The 20681-nt window shown below is 42.5% G+C and overlaps 1 protein-coding gene across 1 annotated transcript; it reads right to left on the bottom strand.

The window, feature by feature from the left end:
* Nucleotides 1–355: 355 nt before the first annotated feature.
* Nucleotides 356–18021, bottom strand: GCNT2 (glucosaminyl (N-acetyl) transferase 2 (I blood group)). Its single transcript, XM_083357579.1, has 3 exons — nucleotides 16734–18021; nucleotides 6789–6881; nucleotides 356–1944 (listed from the first exon to the last, which is right to left on the bottom strand). Exons 1-3 carry the CDS (start codon nucleotides 17683–17685, stop codon nucleotides 1754–1756), a joined length of 1236 nt encoding a protein of 411 aa, XP_083213705.1. The 5' UTR covers nucleotides 17686–18021; the 3' UTR covers nucleotides 356–1753.
* Between the last annotated feature and the right edge of the window lie 2660 nt (nucleotides 18022–20681).

Below are 20681 nucleotides of genomic sequence, written 5' to 3'. Positions count from 1 at the left end.
TGTCCCTGGCAGCTGCTTAGAATAGAGAACCTGGAAAAAAATCTACTGTTATAAGGAGTCTGATTATTTAAGTTAATATGACTCTTAAAGCAGCACCGGCATCTTTTTGTTTGGGCAGAAAGCTGTGCTGTTTTAATAAGTGACAGAGAAGGCTGTAGTTGTGTGAGATCCAAAGCATTTCTCCTGGCTCATTTTTGAAGCATGCACAGCCATAATAATTATGATTATCTGTAACCTCATTGCTCTATATGATAAGGGTCTGTAGTAAAGGCAATGTCTGCACAGTGTTTTGATAAATACTATTTTATTTTATTTAACCAACTGAATGTTATTTTAAAAAAGAATCACAGTCAATAATCTTCAGTCAGTGCATTTTGGCAAATCCATGTCTTTATGGGAAAAAATAATTCCATTTCACTTAAAAGTAAAATAACTAAGAAAGAATAATGGGGACAACACAGGCAATATTTTTAATAGAAATAGTGACAGTGAAATTATATAATGTTTAAAGGACTTCTGCAAAGATAGGTATTTTGTTAGTATACTGATTGCCATAAATATTTTTATGGTATTTCATGATAGAATTACAACCTTCAGCCTAAAATACAAAGATTTTTTCCCCAGTGTTGATTTTTGAGTGTTTTTTTTTCTTTTTTCCACCCTAAATATACTGCTCAAAAAAATAAAGGGAACACAAGATAAGACATCCTACTATTAAATACAGTACATTGTGTTGTTTAAGTGTTCCCTTTATTTTTTTGAGCAGTATACATTTAGCATACATTGCTATTTCTTTCTTTACTTTTTCCATAGTAGATGGGATGGAAATTAAAATTGTGTGCAGAAATGTTACCTAAAGAATAATGAAAATGACTTTCAGATTAGCAGATGGTATAAAAGATAATGATGGCACTTCTGCGTTGAAGATAGTGATAGCCTTCTAAATCAAAAAAACGTTGGTCCATATAAAATTATTTCTGTACATCTAGAAGCTCTTCTTTACATCACTTCTAGGCTTATTAAGTGGCCAAGCAAAACTTGATAAAAGTGGAAACATACTGTTGATCTAATATTAATATATTTTTCCAATAAATGTTTTACTCTTCTATATACAGTACATTCCTGGTCTGTCTTTTAGATCATCTGTCCTATCCTGGTTCACTGGCTGCTTTGCTGTTGTTAAAAAGGATACGTCTTCAATAGTGCAGTGCAGAAGGCCATTTCTCCAAGTTTAAGCAGGTAATGTAAAAGTCTAAGAATCTGGCCTATTCAGAAACAAATAGTAATAGTAGAGTACAGCTAGAAGCAAACTCAGGTTGTGCAAAAGGCAATCTGAGCTAGAAGATCCATCTCTGAATCTTTATTGATTAAAATCTTAATCATTCCATTTGGACCATCAATTAGTAAAATAATCCAAATTCACTCTTTAAACTAATTATTCAGAATTTTTTTAAAAAAATTCCTGAGGGTGTTAGCAAACAGTAATCTATGCAATTGGAAAAAAAAGGAGAATCCTGTTCCGAAATGAGAGCCACATTTTTTAAAAAAATTGGAATAAAATTCAAATGAAATGCAGAGATGGTGCAGAATCCTTAGGTCAGTTAAAATGCAAAGTTTTTTCATGTATTAAAAAAAAGTTCCATATTGAACATCCAAAAAAAATACCTCACGTCAAGGCAAAATCAGTTGTTCCTAAAAGGAGCAGTTTTTATTATTATCCTTCTTCCCCAATAAGTGTTTATTTTATTTTAAATTAAAAGTACCAGCTTGGTTCAACTGGTATTTCGCTCTCGTTCAGTTGTCTTTCCCGAAGTTTCAATTCCAGGCATTCTACAGTAGGCGGATATGTTTTGAGTTCAAATTTGTTAGCAAATAGATTTTTGGATTTCAGCAGCCATGGCAAGTCACCAGTTCCATAGATACATATGCTTCTGACATAATGACCTGTCAAGGCATAAAATATCAATATTACAATAACATTTTGTGGACAGAAGAATCAAGATGCATACTTGCACTAAGGTCTTTGCAGTCTAATCCTACTGAAATAAGGAAGATCTCGCAATTTTAATAACACTTGAAGTAAAACAGAGGCGTAGAATATCATATCCTTTTCTCCTTATTCAGGATCAGTATCGAAAAGTAGTTTTGGAGCATGTGGGTGCTGGATATTCAATTTTTACTAGGTTACATGCTTTAATTATTTGTTTGTTCAATTTATGTTACTGTGCACTTACCAGGGAATTGTCGGTGGCTAATAAGGTTTTGTTGAAAGCAAAAACTGACTCAAGAAGCTGAAGGAAGAGTTCAATACTGATGAGTACAACATAATATTTCCACTTACAAGTTAGTACAACTAAAGGGCTACTCCTTATCCTTGAGACAGACAGAGTGAGTTCCAGCAAGCAGCACTGCTCTGAAATTATACTTGTGATTTATAGTCAAGCAATAAAAATACAGGACGCAGTGGCTCGGTGGGTTAGGACGCTGAGCTTGTCGATCAGATGGTCGGCAGTTTGGCGGGTCAAATCCCGAGTGCCGCGTAACAGAGTGAGCGCCTGTTACTCGTCCCAGCTTCTGCCAACCTAGCAGTTCGAAAGCACGTAAAAATGCAAGTAGAAAAATAGAGACCACTACAGTGGGAAGGTAACAGCGTTCCATGCGCCTTTGGCGTCTAGTCATGCCGGCCACATGACCACGGAGACATCCTCGGACAAGCGCTGGCTCTTTGGCTTTGAAACGGAGATGAGCACCGGCCCCTAGAGTTGGAAACGACTAGCACACATGTGCGGGGGAAACTTTGCCTTTACCTTTAATAAAAATACAGACTTGTAGAGATGGAGGTCAAGGATATGAAGGGACCGTGTGCAGAAAACTGCCTGCCTCAGTATCTTGTTTAACCGCATGTCTATGAGCTCACTCCAATTAGCACCGCCAAGGACTGCCAGGAACCATCAAGATATGTGAGACTCTACCCTGGCTGGGATGTTCTTAAAGATTGACAAGGGAATACACCAATAAACAATGCTTTTGCTGTGTGCTCTTTCCTGCTTGTTAAAACTGTATAAATATAATAAACTCTGCGTCGTTAGACAGACATTTTGGGACACTCTGCAATGACTGGTTTCTGACTCCGACCCAGACTAAAGAAAAAGTTTCCGCTCCAAGCAGTTGTGTATAGAAGAATAGGCACATTATAGCTGCAAAAGACAATGTGGTTTTCCTGTTTTTCACTAACTAACAGAAAGATTACATGAGCTACTTAAGCCATGTCTATCGTTGGTTTTTAACCCTTATTCAAACACAGACACATTTTAAAGATTATTCTGATTATATACTCGAAAGAACTTTGACCTTCAAAGCCCTACATGACATGGGTCCAGGTTATTTGAGGGACTGCTTATCTACCCATCCTGTTCGGCAGGAGGGATAGATTATGGGTCCCATCTGCTAAAGAGTTATATCTGATAGAAGCCAGATAATGTTCCTTTTCTGCTGTGGCTTCTGCTATCTGGAGCATCCCTCCGCCCAGATGATGTTAGCCTTATCCCTGTTAGCCTTTCAGAAGGCCCTGAAAATATGGTTCTTCTAGCAATTTTGGGGATCCGATGGGGAACCTGCTTGATGGTTGCACTCTCGCACAATCCTATTTTTATTTATTCTATTTATCTTGTTTTGGTTTATTTTTAAGTCCTTTAACAGTTGTGGTATTGTTTTAGCTATTGATGGTATACCTCCCAGAGTCACGTTTAGTAAGATGGGTGGTCATATAAATGCATTTAATAATTAAATAAATAAAACTTTTTATTGGCATTATGTCAGTAGAGGCACCACAGGTTAAAAGCATCAAATACAAAGGGAAATTATAAAATATACTATACTGGAAGCCAGAGGCCTAACTCACAGGTTTGACAGTGTCCTGGACTGGGAGCGGGGAAGAGCAGGTTTTTAGGGCCTTCTTAAAAACTAGCAGGGTTGGGGTCTACCAAAATTCAAAGAGAGAGAGGCCCTTCTCATGATGTAGCTATTTATTATAGACTCTTGTATCAGTATTAAGTAGGCTTCTGCTCAAGAGTTGCTCCTTGTCTTTTTTTAGGGCCACTCCAGAAATCTCTTCTCTTGTTTCATCACTCTTCTGAAAACTCCTCAGGATCCACACACAAGGAATGATTATAGAAGGGTGAGGTAAAGGCCATCTTCACCTCTCATTTCAAATGGTGAGTAAGGCCTCAGGCAAATTGTGGAGCGGAGCCTCAGAGAATTCCTCAGGGTCCATTACTGTAAACACCTGGGATGAACCAATCACCAGAGAAATCTGAAGCAATCCAAGAGTAGCCTGACCATTACAAGAGACAGATGTTATGCCTCTAAACCAGGCATGTCAAACTGCTGGCCCACGGGCCGGATGCGTCACACTGAAACAATGCCCACCCATTGCCAGCAATGGGGAAAGAGTCACAATACATCGTGTGGCAATGCCGGCATTGCCAGCAATGGGTGGGCGTGGTTTCGGTGTGACACATCCGGCCCATGGGCTGGCAGTTTGACATGCCTGCTCTAAACAGATCAAACTGCCATTGCCCCAGGATAAAACCCAGATTTAACATATGACTCGTACTACTGTATGTGGAAGCTTCAGTGATTTGCATCAGGTCTATAGTCAGACTCCAACCTCAGATATGCAAGATTGAAGTTCTCTTGCACCCACAAGATTGGCAACCCCCATTACCCACTCCCATCACAGGACCAGGAAAGCAGTTGCACAGGAAGGAGGCAGGTATAGCAGGTATAGCACATTATGGAGTAAGATACACTCAACCTCTATACCTCAAGGCTGTTTCCATTCTAGTGACTGTGTCCTCATATTAAAACAAGACATCAGCTCATCCTGAGGTGGAGAACAGAGCAAAAAGTTAGTCTGCTTCACTTCTCCCCCTTTCCCCCTATTACTTCTTTAGTTTCTGTCTTATTCACTTTCTCTTCCTTTTTAATAATTTCCCTGTGGCTCCCTTTTTACTTCTAGTGTGTATTTTTTCTCTCTCCCCTGCCCCCATTTCTTGTCTTTTTTCTTTCCTAACTGCTTGAAATTTCTGCAACTTAAATAAGTCAGACAATACACTATAATCCTGTCATTCTAGTCACCCACGTTCTGCTGCTTTGGATACGTATTTGAGAGTTTTCTAAATTGTTGTGATTACAAATTTAAAGCTGCCAAGTATGCAATTTTAAAGTCCATGATATATTTTGAAAACTGGGTGCTGACAGCTAAACACAGAATTGTTTGTAAAAACCTTAACACACGTCACATGTATACAAAGTACCAGGGGAATAGAAGTGTGTGTGTGGGGGGGGGGGGTTCTTTTGGTAAATTAACCTAATTATTATTTATTTATTTTGCCAAATTTAAAGAATCACCCAGGTTGACGAAGTCTCTGGAGTTTAAAATTAAAGCCCAAAAAATAATGGAAACTAAAAAGAACAAGAAGTGATCATGAAAAGCTTTCAATAAAAGCAACAGCCCCTCCCAGGGCGTGGAAGAAGAACCAGTTCTTCATGAATGACTTTCAAGGGTCATGGGGTTGGGACAATTTGAAGTTATGGAGAAATATTATTTCCAAAGGCAGGTGCCAGGCCAGAAAAGAGATGCTTCCTGAGACCTATTAGATCAGGGGTGTCAAACTCAATTTCATTGAGGGCCGCATCAGCATTGTGGTTGCCCTCAGGGGGCCAGGTGGTTGTGGCCTGGGTGGGCGTGGCCTACTGGGTAGACGTGGCTAGAGTGCGTATGGCCTACTGGGTGGATGTGGCCAGCTCTACATCATTCGCATCTAGGGTGCCTATGGGGGCCTGGGCAGGAGTGGGACAGATCTGAGGGTCTCTGGCAGGAGGAGGGTCTCTGGGCCAGGGCCAAGGCAGTGGGGGCCATTCCCTCACTGTTTCCAGGATGGTTTCACGGGCCGCATGAAACCACTGCGCGGGCCGGATCTGGCCCCCGGGCCTTGTGTTTGACATGTCTGTATTAGATGATGTTGTGTCAAAGACAAAGTCAGAGCGTGCCTATTCTGTCAGAGATTACAGGGCAAAATGATTTATTGGGGAAAGGTGTTCCCCAGGTAACCAGGTCCTATGCCATGAAGATGATGATGTTAGCGGACTATCAGTATCTTAAATCGTACCCAGAAACTCACCAGTACCAAATGCAACTAACACAGCAAAGGAGTCACATGTGTTTGCTGAGGCACAACCATAATTGCCCACAAGTTGGCCTTCAATGGCAGCCCACAAAGCCTGTTTTTCAGTAGTCCAAACGTAAAATGTTTAAGGCATGAGCAATTGTAAGAAGACAGTCCAGGTATAAGAAAGGCTGCAACTGAGATATCAAATGAATCTGGGCAAAGGTCTCTTGGCCATAACTATTCCCTGCTCTTTAAGCAGCAGCTGATAACCTAGGAAGATTCCCATATTATGCACTGGTTTTGTCTGGAGAAGTACAAACCCATGCAGAACTCAAAATGGCAAATCTCTGATGCCAGGAGAGCCAAAATCCCACAGCCACTTTGTCTTGCCAAGGTTGCTAAACCTGTCGCTCTCCAAACACTGGGCATTTCTGGGTTCACGCACTGCATGTTTCAATCAATGCATAGTATGTTTTTCTACAATCCCTTTAATCTCCATAGTAAACAAAAGAAAAATAGTGCCAGAACAGGTTCATGAGATACTAAATTTTAGGGCAATATTATTAATCTTTTAAATATTAAAAGACACAAACATTAAAATGATATTCATTTTACCATGGCATCCTCCATGATTCTTTTCTTCATCACTCCATTTCACAGCTCTCAAGTTACCTTCCCATGTGGCATTTGGCATGGCACCAGGGACACCTGTGATTTGAAGAGAAAAAAGAGAAAGATATTTTAAGTTCTTATTCTTAAAATGCCAGGTAAATTGCAGGTGGTTCTTGTTTAACGATCATGTGATCATTTGAATTAATGATGGTGCTGAATAAGTGGTTCTTGTGACTGATCCTTGTACTTATCATTATTGCTACATCCCACGCGATTGTGATTTGCAACCTTCCCTGCTGGCTTCCAATAAGCAACTCAATGGTGAAGCTGGCAGCAAGTCACCGTTCGCAAACATGTGAAGTCCGCACTTGAAGAAATGTGCAGTCCTTGCTTAACATTGGCCACTGGGTCTGCTGGAACTGTCATTGCTATATGGAGTGATCATGTGTTTCTGTTTACTTATGACTGTGTCACTTAATGATGACGTTTCTGGTCCCAATAGCGTAATTAAGCAAGGACTATCTGTATTGCTTTTTAAAAATCTTCTTGTCATAATTTGGAATGCAAACTTGGAGAAGCAGTGTGTGTGGGGGGGATGTTTTGGCAACAGAGAGCTTGCCCAGTGAATCCCAGATTAAGAGAGCTCACAGTTCTGGGTTGGATGGGGGAATACTGAGGGAAAGAGGTTCAGGGCAGACATACCCTAGAACAGGAGTCTCCACACCCTGGGCCATGGACTGACTCCAGAAACTGGCACACCAGAAATTGGGCCGCCCAAGGGACCACAGCCCCATCGGAGCACGCAGGGGATGCAGGCGGTGTACGAAACCACACACCCCTCTGGTCCGCAAAAAAAAAAAAAATCTCCACAGAACCAATGCCCTAGCAGTCAAAAAGTTGGAGGCCACTGCCCTAGAATCTCTCAAGATATATCAGTAGATTAGTAGGTTATAGTTTTAGTTTGGCAAAATAAGTGTAAGCAAATAAAGAATGGACACAATATACATTTAATTCCCCATTCTCCCTAACTTATTATTAAACTGACTTAAATATTAATAATTTAATAGTATAAATGTAATAAACATGTGCTTATAAGTATAGTTTAAAATAGGAGAGCTTTGGTGAAGGGTGGGTTTTTTTACCTTTTGCATATAAAATAATTAATTCTAAAAAACATCTCTTTCATCAGAAATCAGGACCTTGGAAAGCTCCCAGTTGACACCACTGATTTTCCAAGTTCCGTCTGTGGAGATCCATTAGGACAGTGGTCTACAAACTACGCCCTTTTATGACTTGTGGACTTCAACTCCCAGAATTCCTCAGCCAGGCATGCTGGCTGAGGAATTCTGGGAGTTGAAGTCCACAAGTCATAAAAGGGGCAAGTTTTAAGACCCCTGCATTTGGACATCTGCCATACTCCCTGAATGTTCACAGACTAAAGCCCACTTACCATTTCAGTCCCACCTCCTTGCAAGTGTTGGCAGCCAGCTGGTAAGAACTTGCTCCTTGCCTTAAACCCAATTCCACATGAATGTCAACAATAAGCTGGTGACAAGCTCTTCCCTAGCTCAGTTCCTGGCTCCCTACATGCCCCAACAGTCATATGGTTCACAAGAATCAATCAAGGGCTTAAAAAAGCCTATTGACTGAAGCATACAAGTAACAATACGCTTGGCAACACAAGTACTAATATTCAGAAAACTGTCTTAGTGAATCTGTATTAAGAGCAGTAACTTCATACGTGCTGTACTAAGGAAGTGTGTTCTCATATCAGCAATCCAAAAAGAAAAACTACAATTGAGAAATGAAACAACTAATATTTAAAAATGATTTAACCCGGAACAGTCCCCGTCCTCTCACGACGGTCAGGACCGGGGAGCAGCCTGGGACATACAACCGGGGAAGGCAATACCGCCTAGAGCTCTCACCTCTAGGAAGGTAGCAGCTGGAAAATCTTAACCACTCTCCCACAGTGGTTTTACACCCGGGACCTCCCAGAACCATAGGGGAGAGGAAAGGGGGGGCAATAGGGCAAAAGAGTCAGCGAGGTAAATTAGGGCTAAAAAACCATAGAGTCACAAAGTGGTAAGAGAAGCTCCGGTTACAAAGTTCCTTTACGTGTCATGGAAAGGACCAGATGATAATCGGGCCAATAGAGGAGGAAACTGGGACCCATAGTACTTCAACAGGGCCACAAAACATGGTCCAGTCAGTTTCTGGCGGCGCAAAAACTAATTTATGCCTCCAAATGTCCAAGGCATAAGCGTCCACACTCTACCACCAGGTCATGGTCATCATACCAGAGCGGCCGTGGAACTCCAACTCCCCTCGCCGCCGGCCGTCTCAGACGCCAACCAGAAACATCTCCACCACTCCAGTACTTCAACGCTGACGCTGCTCCAAGCCACGATTCATAATACCAACCATCAATCGGCCAGTATCTGGCTCCTCCAAGCAGCTGGAAGGCTCTCCTGAGCACCGCCAAGCTCCGTCGAGTTGTCCTGGGCTCCGCAAGGCTCCACCAGACCCCCACAACAGCATAGCAGCGACAACGATCAGCTGGACGGTGGAGTGCGGGTCTCCCAAGTTCTTCCAAAAACCTCCGCCAAACTCCTCCAGGCTTCGCTGGGCTCCCGCGGCCCTGACAACCAGCCGGTCGGTGCCGCACAGAGCAGGGTTTTGCTGGGTTCTTCCGGGGCCTCCTGCAGACTCCATTGGGCTTCGCTGAGCTCCCGCGGCCCCCCGACAATCAGCTGGTCGGCGGCAAGGCCCTTCCAGAGTCCTCCGGACTCAGCCGAGAATCCTCCGAAAGTCCAGGGCTCACAGAGCCAACAACAAGCAGCACAGCCGCCCCAAAAACAGACCACCAGGAGCTTCTCCTCGCCCCCAACCCAAACCCCTTCACAGAAAGAAAGCATTCCTGTGGGGCTCCCAAGAGTCGCAAAAATTGCCGAAGCTCCTCACGGAGCTCAGCCGAACACGTCCGCCATCTTGGGCATGCAATCACAAATCATTTGTTCCCATTTATGTTGCATCACAGCTCAGGATTTGGTCTAGACATTTGGCCTTAAGCACAAAGCCAGCTGAGTGACCTTCAGCCAGTTACTCTCTCTTAGCCCTAGGAAAAAAGAAATTTCAAGCCACTTCAAAAACCTTTGTGGAGAAAATTGCAGGGGCTAAACCAGGCAGTCACTAGGAGTCAAAAACTGACTCTAAGGTGCACACAGACACACACACACACACAGGCACGTGCATGCACACACACATTAAGCACTGTACAAAAGCATGTAAGGAATTAAGTACCATTCAAAATATATATGGAGAAACTACTAGCATTTCATAGACACATGCTAAGATTATTTGCAACACACGGTTAATATAAATATGGCCTATATACTGCACACACACACACACCCCAAAACAAAAAACAAAAAAACAACTAGCAGCTTTCTTTTTAAGTCCAAAATTCCATTTCCTTCCTGAAGCAGAAGCAGATATCCTGTATTTTACAGAAAATATTAACAACAACCAAACTTGCCAACACTGCGGAAAACCAGTGACATGGAACAATAGCAAAGGCTCTAAATCCCCTGAATTATATTAATAAACAAACCCTAGGTAATACTTCTAAATGATTTGCTCTCTCTACTGCAAAACCACACATTTCATATAAAATTTTCAGCAATATCAAGGTTGCGGAATAAAATTATTTGTTAGCAGAATTTCATATAAAATTTTCAGCAATATCAAAGTTGCGGAATAAAATGATTTGTTAGCAGAATAATTTAAGATACATCTTACTTGAGAAAATTCTAGGTGTTGCAACATTATACCTCGCCACAAATTAAACAAGAACATTGGCTTAAGATCAGGTGGATACTATGGAAATACAGGTAGTCCTCAATTTATGACCACAATTGAGCCCAAAATTTATGTTGCTAAACGAGACATTTGTTAAGTGAGTTTTGCCCCATTTTACTATCCTTCTTGCCACAGTTGTTCAGTGAATCACTGAACTGAGCCACACAGTTGTTAAGTGAATCTGGCTTCCCCTTTGACTTTGGTTGTCAGGAGGTTATTAAAGGTTATTACATGACCCCGGGACCCTGCAACCGTCATAAATACTGTATGAGTCAGTTGCCAAGACCCTGAATTCTAATCACATGACCACGGGGATGCTGCAACAATCATAAGTGTGAAAAATGGTCTTCAGTCATTTTTTTTCAGTGGCGTTGTAACTTTGAACGGTCACTAAATAAATTGTTATAAGTGGAGGACTACCTGTATGAGGTTTCTGGACATAAACAATAGTATTTGTATATAGTATTTGTCCATGAGAAAAGTTTTGATGAAAAAAAAATGCTTGCCAAAACGGCAGTAAATTTCTTAGCAAAACTCTGAAGAAGTTATTAACAGCAGAAGTCATAATAGTATTATGTACCTCTGGAAATTCTTCACTATATATTTTTTTCTACATAGATTGTGTTTATTGTTTTTCTGAGATCCTATGTGTGCTCTTTGGCATTCTGTGACGTATTGTATCATACCGTAAATACAAACTTAATACAGAAGTGCTTTTATCGAAAGTAAACTGGACTTTCTTGATTTTTTTTTCCTTTGAAAATGTTTTACTTCTCATCAAAAAATCTTCAGTCAGTTCAGTTCAGTTCAGAATTGAAGAAGCTTCTTATGGTAGATGAGAAGTGAAATGTTTTCAAAGGAAAAAAAAATCAAGAAAGTTCAGTTGCCTTTTGGAAAAAAAAAGCATTTTTGGGGGCAATAGCGACCTGGATGATTGAGAATTTCCAATGTGTGTGTGTGTGTGTGTGTGTGTGTGTGTGTGTGTGTGTGTGTGTGTATTTTATTGCATGTCTACTCTGCTTTTTCTCTTAAGAGGTCAGGACCACATGTTAGCTTCACAGTATCAACTCTGAAAAACAGTTTGACTGAAACTAACCACAAAGTCATACTATTTTCATCTCACTTTTCCGCTGCGTAGAGACACTATAATTCTTTCAAAGATTTACAGTGAAAGAAAATAGGCTTTCTCAACCACAGCTAAACGTTAAGCAGGAATGGCTTTCTAAATCAATGTAGGATGTATCAGAACAGCAGTGGAACAGAAGATACTGTATATCAGACATGTCAAACACAAGGCCCGGGGGCCGGATCCGGCCCGCGAAGTGGTTTCATGCGGCCCGCGAAGCCATCCTGGAAACAGTGAGGGAACGGCCCCCACTGTCTTGGCCCTGGCCCAGAGACCCTCCTCCTGCCAGAGACCCTCAGATCTGTCTCACTCCTGCCCAGGCCCCCATAGGCACCCTTGATGCCAACGATGTAGAGCTGGCCACGCCCACCCAGTAGGCCATATGCATTCTAGCCACGCCCACCCAGTAGGGCACGCCCACCCAGGCCACACCCACCCGGCCCCTTGAGGGCAACCGCAATGCTGATGCGGCCCTCATTGAAATTGAGTTTGACACCCCTGCTGTATATGAAAAATGTTTCAGGGGAACATCCCAGACACTTTTTTTCCTTTTTCTGCCTCTTTTGTTTCATGAAATGTAACATTTCTTCAGGAAAAAAAAAGAAAAAAATTAGACTTAACTCTAGTTAAAAATTAGATAGAGAAGCAAGTAAAAGCATTTAAACTGTTTTCTCAAGTAAGCTTCCCGAAAATCAATACATGGATTTTATATAGTCCTCTTGAAAACAAATGGCTGGAACCAGTCACTCATTTCTGTGGCTGAAATTGAGTGATATCTGCATGGGAGAGTGGAAGCTCTTGAGTCTCAGCAAATTATAGGGTTTCCAGAAAACAACAACCCCTCAAGCAACTCCCTTGAAAACTCTTGCCCATAAAACCCAATTTTCAAGTAACTAACATCTCCATGCCTGAGTTTAAGGAGTTTTACTGAAACAATCCACAAGCAAAAGGTTATCATTAAGATTCTTTTTACCTTTTCTCTTGCTGCAGAGTTGACTTTTCCTCTAGAGTTTCACCTGATGAAATGCTATGATGAATGTTCAGTTGCATGGAAATATCTCATCTGAACATTTAGTAATGGTAGGTAAGAGTCACTTCTCCCTTTGGGTGGTAATTTTAGTTTTGCAATCAGTCAAATTGCCCAGAGCAATGAAAAGAATAAAACAGAAGCTCTGAAGAAGCCTGACCTGTCTGTCCAGCCAGCCCAGATCCCAAGAAAAAAATGAGGGTTTTTTTTTTAACCAAAGGTTATCTAAAAGATAGACAGGGCACTCTTTTTAACTCAATACAAAATAACTATGCTTTGCAATGTTTCTGAGGTAGCCTGTAGGCAAGATCCAATTTTATAAGGTTAATTTCTTGCATGGCTTGGATATAACACAGCAAGTGACAGTAAAAAGGTAAAGGTAAAGGTTCCCCTGCACATGCATGCTAGTCGTTTCCAACTCTAGGGGCCGGTGCTCATCTCCGTTTCAAAGTCGAAGAGCCAGCGCTTGTCCGAGGAGTCTCCATGGTCATGTGGCCGGCATGACTAGACGCCACAGAACGCTGTTACCTTCCCACCGTAGTGGTCCCTATTTTTCTACTTGCATTTTTACGTGCTTTCGAACTGCTAGGTTGGCTGAAGCTGGGACGAGTAACAGGCGCTCACTCTGTTACGCGGCACTCGGGATTTGACCCACCAAACTGCCGACCATCTGATCGACAAGCTCAGCATCCTAACCCACTGAGCCACCGCGTCCCTTCAAGTGACAGTAGCAGATACCAAGAGTGGCATATCTTTAGGCAAAGACTGAATTGACTTGCTAGAACACCTGTCACGGTGTCCTGGGTTCCAACTTCCGTTCCCCATAATTATGAGAGTGATGAGAATAGTAGCCAAGCACATCTAAAAAACATGAGTTCAGAGAAAGAAAAAAGGATTGTTGCATGCTGCCGTCCTATATTTCTGTATTTAACTAAACATATAACATATTTCTCTTGCATACTTAAATGGGAAGTTGATTTCTCTCATTAGTATTAGACAGCATCTATTTCATCAAGTCTGCTGTGCACCGGCTGTAACTTCTGGATTGTGACAAAAGCAAGTATAGGTAAGTCCTTGACTTATGAGTGCAATCGAACCCAAAGTTTCTGTTGCTAAGGGAGATATTTGTTAAGTGGATGTTGCCCCATTTTACGACCATTTTGCCACAGTTGTTAAGTGAATCCCTGCAGTTAAGTTGGTAACATGGTTGTTAAGTGAATCTGGTTTTCCCATTGACATTGCTTCTCAGAAGGTCACAAAAGGCGAGCACATGAGCCCGGGACCCTGCAACCATCATAAATATGAACCAGTTACCTAGCATCCAAATTTTAATCATGTGACCATCAGATGCTGCAATGGTTTATGTGTGAAAAATGGTCATAGGTCACTTCTTTCAGTACCGTTCTAACTTTGAATGGTCACTAAATGGTTTGTTGAGAGTTGAAAATATCTGTACCAATATTCTATTTCTTTACATTGTCCTTATATTGTTTCTTGGCATGATTTTATAAAGCTTTTGATTTGTGAAATGTATTATCATTTCAAACCTGTCTTCAGGTTAAACTTTTCAATTGTCAAGAGCAATACATTTTCTGTGGACAAATAAGACAATCCTATGTTGTTAAAAGAGTGCCAGAGCAATTTGTGGTGCTATTAATCTTTCTGGTTTGCCACTTCGACCACCACAACACTTCTTTTATAAGATAAGATACTTCCGTGAAATTCCAGTTTGTCCATTAGTCCAAATTCTGGAGACCTCTGATATGGGAGAACACTGTTTTTAAGATATGAAACTGAGGTAGATTTTTTTTCTCCCCTTGAAAATGCACTCTTGCGTCTTGTTCTAATACATGTTGGCTCAATCCTACAATCCACTGAATTTACAATACAAAGTTGAGATATTTTTTCTTGTTTTAAAATTCAATTCTCATGTTAAAAGTGACCGAATGAATACAACCTCCATTTATTTAACTAATTTTCCTAAACCAGTAGCATTGACTGTATCTTATGGAAAAACAACAAGCTAAATAAATGTGAGGGTGGAAAAATGAGGTTTTTTCTTTGTACCTCCTGTTCATAGTTAATGTTACTGAGTCACATCAAGTTTCAGATGATGCGGCATCTGAGGAGTTTATTTCCTTCTTAGCACACCGAGTTTTATCAGACCTGTCTTGCATCATAAGAAAAGAAATAAGAAATAAGAGAAGAAAAGGAAGAATGAGGAAAGATGATAACAATCAGTACTGAGGTACATAAAAAAGAGCATCATAAAAAGATGATCAGGAACCATTTTCTATTGCCACAGAAACCAGGATCAGAAAGGATGGGCATACACGCAACTACCTAGATTTTATTTTAATATAAGTAAAAACTTCCTGATGGTGAAATTTGTCCAACAGTGAAATAGTTTACCTCCATAGATATTGCAGTGCTTTTAAAAAGTCTGAAAAATTACCTGTCCTTTTGATCCCCTCCAGTTCTATGATTTTGAGATTCAACTTCCTGAAAAATTCTTTTCACACTGGCAGAGACATCGGTAACTCTAAAGCATGCCTGAATAAACTGCCTAGTCCCTTGACAGCTGCTTTGGAAATTCTGTGGCTTACTTTCCATTGACCTTTAAAAATTGAAATAGGTTTACCAATTCATAGGATTAAGGCCATAATTCATAAGATTAGGGGCATGTTAACAAAGAGCTTTCAAACAAATTCCACTACATTTCTCTAGGCATATTTTGAAACAAAATATTTCTTGCGATTATTTATTAGGGTGGAATTTGTTACAAAGTAACTAATCATTTGATCTGTGTCCCGATAACTATTTCTTGTTTTTGTTGGGTCTGTGGCTATAATTAAATGGCAAACAAATCCCTGGGGGTTGGGGAATACAGTCATTCAATTGAAGATTTCATCGAATAGTTATCAGTGGTTTGGCTGAGCAAAATAACTTCCATTTGGACTGTGGATCAAAAAAACAATACAAAACCTACCACCACTCTGTCAGCCTGTCCTACAACCTCACTTTAGAAAGCTATCAATGCCGGTGTAGAAATCAAATCTCAGCTGGTTTAGAATTGCTGACATCAACTAATAACTGCTTCTCAGAGTGTCAAGCATGTATTCCAGCCATCTCTGAATATTTCAGACCTTGTCATTTTCTAGCTAACTGAGGTTGGCCCTTTGCTGTTGAAAAGTGAAAGAGCCAAATATTTTTGAACAATGGACCCAGAAATTTATTTAAGGAGTGTCTGCCTTTTTACGTAGACTGTGTTTAAAAGATGTTATGGAAAAGGAACAAGTTTTACTGGACAAGACTGAGACTGACCTGAAAATGGATTTAAAAATGACAGGCTACAAGAATGATATGGTAAAAAGTGCTATGCTAAACATACAAATAAAACGGGTTGATGTCTTAATAATTAAAACGGATGTACACATTACAAACCAAGAGTGAGCTAGATAATTTATCTATATTGGATTTACAAGTGTGGTTAGTTTTGCAGAATTTTGTGAAAAGGAGCAAAGAAAAAAATGAAAACAAATCAAGTTCTAGAGGGATTAGAAGAGATTAAAGATCAAGATTGTTAAAAAGCATATAAAATTGGTTGATTTGATCAAGATCAAAATAGCCATATTGTTATCTCTGGTAACCCTTAATGGGCTTTTGCTGATTAAGACTCAATGGTGCGACTTAAATCATTTGCTTATAGATGAGGGAAGAAGATACCATACATTGTATTTTAAGAAAAGGTGGCAAGTTATTAAAATTATTTATACTATTTGTGATGAGAGGGAAAGTCACTCCTTTTTTTTCCTTTACTATGTTCTTTTTTTCTATTTCCCCCCCCTAACTTGCATCAGTTTTTATCTTTTCAGTTGTCATGTTTAATCAAATTACTATATCGAAATGAAAGAGTCAAGAGATCAGTATCTACCTGGAATCCGATTGAGCGTTACCCAAAAGTGTTCGTCGGGGCTGTAAGTGTCTTTGGACCATTTCAGCAAATCGAGGGCCCTGGTGTCATTGAAAAGGAACTCCACAAAAGGCCTAGTGAGAGCAATATAGGCCGACCCAAAATAGATAGTGAGGTTGTGGGGAGGTGGCGATTTGAGGACCTCGGTCCTTCTCATGTAGGAAGCTTGCTTGCCTATGTGTTCCTTGTAAACAAACTTGGTCCTTAAAGTGATTGAAGGTGGGGGGAGGATGCCAGGGGTGATGTTCTTCCCTTTGAACTTTTTCAGATACCGGACAATTTCCTTGTTGGTTTTCAGTGGGAAATCTTGCCCACACATGTTGAGGACGTACTTCCACCGGGTGGTGGATCGCAGCAGGTCTTTCATGCAGTTCAAATCAGCCTGAAGCCTGGAGATGCCGGCGTAGACCACCGGCTCGGCTTTGGAAACCAGGAAGGCATTCGGGAAGCATTCCAACACTTTCTCCACGTCTCGCTTGTACCCGGTGGACACTTTCTCGTCCACGTGGATGCAGTAAACGTTGTGGGGGGCGTAAATCGCCCTGAAGAGCCGCTCGAAGGTGGCCAGCTCTTTGTGGAGGGTGAAGATGTAGGCCAAGGGGAAAGCCGCCTCTTCGGCGGAGACGGGTCTGGTCACATAGTGGCTCCCCGTCAGGTAATCTTCGCAGGAGGCGGCTCGGCCGAAGGACGTCCGCAGGTGGTTTCCCCACACGAAGGTTTTCTCCCCCCGGGCCAGAGCCCCGCACGCCCGGCGGAGGAAATCGCTCTCCCGCAGCCGAGCCAGCCAGGGTAGCTGAGGCGGCGGCGTCTGTTTTGGGACCGGGGCAGGTTGCCCGAGGAAGAGGAGCAGCAGCGCCGAGAGACCGCTCAGCAGGAAGACCGCGAAGAGGTAGGGAGGCTTGCCAGACCGCATAGTCGCCCGGGGACGGGCCAACCCGGCGTAGGAGACGGACCTCAAGCCCGGAGAGGAGGAGGAGGAGGAGGAGGAAGAGGCGGCGGGTCTTCCCTTCGCCGGACGCCCAAGCGATGCATTCAGCCCACCCGACTTTTCCGCTCCGCCGCCGCGCCAAGAGCTCCGAGCGGTGACCCCCCCCTTCTTTTTGTGGTTGTTGTTGTTTCCTTTTTGCTCAGCCGGTTGCTAAGCAAAGCGCTCCGGCCGTGCCCAGCGCGCGCGGTGCCGGGGATGCAGGGCTACCTAGCGGCGGAAGGTGCCGCATCTGCGTCTCCTGCAGGCTGCCTCGCTCGGCCTCCCCTCCGAGCTCGGCGGCTCGAGCCTCGCCCTGGGAAAGGAACCCATTGGGTGTCTCCAGAGGGGGGTGGGCTGCGATTGGCTGGTGCCAGCGCGCCCTGGTTTTACCACCGCCCGGGGCGGGGGCGGGGGCGGGCTCAGCAGGTAACGCTGTCCGTCAGCCGCCTCTTCTTCCTTCAGGCTAGAGGAGACCTCGGCTGAAGCGGCTGCCTGGAGGTCAGGCGCTTCAGCCGCTCTTCTGGGAGGGGGGGGGGGGGTTCCCGCCAGACGGGGGAACTGGCCTGGCGTAGTCTAATCCAGCGTTTCCCAACCTTAGGAACTTGAAGATGCGTGGACTTCAACTCCCAGAATTCCCCAGCCAGCTATGCTGGCTGGGGAATTCTGGGAGTTGAAGTCCACGCATCTTCAAGTTCCTAAGGTTGGGAAACGCTGGTAATCTGACAAGGCCGGTCAAAGAGCGGCAGGTTCGCCTCTCGAGGGGGGGGGGAGACCCCACCCTGAGATTGACCCTGACCAGGGGCGTGGCTAGGGGCACCCGGAGAAGATGGCGCGTGGCGCTAGCCATCCCCCTTTCCTCGCCCCGGCTACGCGTCTCTTCATTCAGCCGGTTTACTTTGCTGGGCCCTTCAGTGAGAACGCCAAAGTACACATGAAGGCCGAAAGTAAATCAAGGGAAAGAGGATCCAAGTTTATGGGGAAGAGTAGAAGAAGGTGTGAGGGGCGCCGCTCCCCAGTAAGGAAGAAGATGCAATGGAGGGGGGTGGGTGGGGAGGAAAGTAAGTTAAGTAAGTAAGTAAGTAAGTAAGTAAATAATAAATAAATAAATAAATAAATAAATAAATAAATAAATAAATAAATAAATAAATGGCGCTGCCCACGGGCGGAGACGCGCACCTGAGATGGACTTAATTCGGGGACTAATAAAAAAAAAACTTGAAAAAAAGAACTGAAGCCGGAATGGGATTAAACATGCTTTGGGTATAAGCAGGGCTTTTTCGGACTTCCGGCACCTTTTTGGGATGGAACCTTGTAGGGTAAGCAAAGCAGGTTCTATGACGTGTGTGAGTTCCCGCACCTTTTTCTTTTATATAAAAAAGCACTGGGTATAAGTAAAAAGGCTTTGGCAGGCTGAGCAAATGAAGAAAACCCTCTAAGAAAAGGTCACATCAAATAGACACAGCTCAGTTAGCCAGCAAAGCTTAAGGTAACTCTCTACAGGTTGTATGTAATAATATATAGGCTACAGATAATCATCTAGAGATAAGCAAGCCTTAAAAGAATATCTCTGAAATTGAGGCTGGGTTGGCAGATCCTGCGCATGGGATCGTAACAGGAGAAACAATTTAAGGATTAAAGTAGCATTAGAGGAAACTGATATAATCAGTTGGATTTCTTACCTTATTTCTAAGATTAAGGACCTGGCTGCTGATTTGAATGCAAAAAAGACATTGAATGGGATCACAGGTTAACTCTCCTAGGGATTTGCTGAAGCCTAGATATATTTTGGACCTGTTTGTGGGTTCAACAAAATTATAAGACAATCATGTGAGCTGGAGAAGATTAAATGGGTGGTGAGAGTTTTCCCCAGATTTTGCATGGCTGTCCTGCAGTGAAAAAAATGAATTTAAGCCACTGGCAGAAAAACCTATACAGGACGAGCTTCTTTTACAATGATTTCCTTTCAAGAGAATTATTGTCATGTCAAAAGGGTGAAAACTTACTTCAACTTCAGTGTGTTCAAACTTAAACAAAGGGTGAAGGAAGGAATTTAATTTGTCCTTCAATTTGTGGAAAGAATTTCTGAGCAAAGGAAATTATATTAAGAGCATTAACTCTTTTTGAGTCTTTAGATTTAGAGGAAAGGAGGGAGTTGGATTAATGGGGGAGAGAACCAATAATAATCAAGGTTAAACTATAGCTAAGGCTCAGTGGGTTAGGACGCTGAGCTTGTCGATCAGAAGGTCGGCAGTTTGGCGGGTCGAATCCCGAGTGCTGCATAACAGAGTGAGCGCCTGTTACTTGTCCCAGCTTCTGCCAACCTAGCAGTTCGAAAGCACGTAAAAATGCAAGTAGAAAAATAGGGACCACTAGAGTGGGAAGGTAACAGCGTTCCATGCGCCTTTGGTGTCTAGTCATGCCAGCCACATGACCACGGAGACATCCTCGGACAAGCGCTGGCTCTTCGGCTTTGAAACAGAGATGAGCACCGGCCCCTAGAGTCGGAAACGACTAGCACGCATGTGCGGCGGAACCTTTACCTTTACCTTTAAGGAACTATAGAAATTAATATTGGGAGCTTACTGACTGGGAGAGTGAAAAGGAATCTCAGTAGGTCATTCCTTCCCCCAGTTTAGGTCATGAAGAGGACCCTGTATGATTTCTTTCACGTTGGTCTAAATGGGATTGGAGGGTAAGCAAGTTGGATATAAAGGTATGGCATAGGGAAGGGATGCAATAAGGAAGGCAGGTGATTTTCAAAGGGTAAAGGGAGAATGGGAGGGGAGAATGAATGCAGGAAAAAAAATCACTAATGTTGTATAGGTTGTTCAACACATAAAGGGATATAAAGCCAGAGAAACTGTCTAGAATGTGTAAAGGGACCTCAAACATTGACTGAAAATGTGGACAACATGAAGAGACATTTTATCATGCTTGATGGC

This window comes from Vipera ursinii, assembly GCF_947247035.1.
Source record: "Vipera ursinii genome assembly, chromosome: 3".
In the NCBI taxonomy this organism is placed as follows: Eukaryota; Metazoa; Chordata; class Lepidosauria; order Squamata; family Viperidae; genus Vipera; species Vipera ursinii.
This window is presented reverse-complemented; position numbering and strand designations above follow the sequence as displayed.

Bases quoted from the DNA above. Each gene is read 5' to 3' on its own strand.
- GCNT2 (XM_083357579.1), bottom strand. From the start codon at position 17,685: ATGCGGTCTGGCAAGCCTCCCTACCTCTTCGCGGTCTTCCTGCTGAGC. The intron at 6,882-16,733 runs GTAGATACTGAT...TTCAAATCACAG, and splicing joins AACGCTCAATCGGATTCCAG to GTGTCCCTGGTGCCATGCCA. The intron at 1,945-6,788 runs GTAAAATGAATA...ATGCCTTGACAG, and splicing joins GAATCATGGAGGATGCCATG to GTCATTATGTCAGAAGCATA.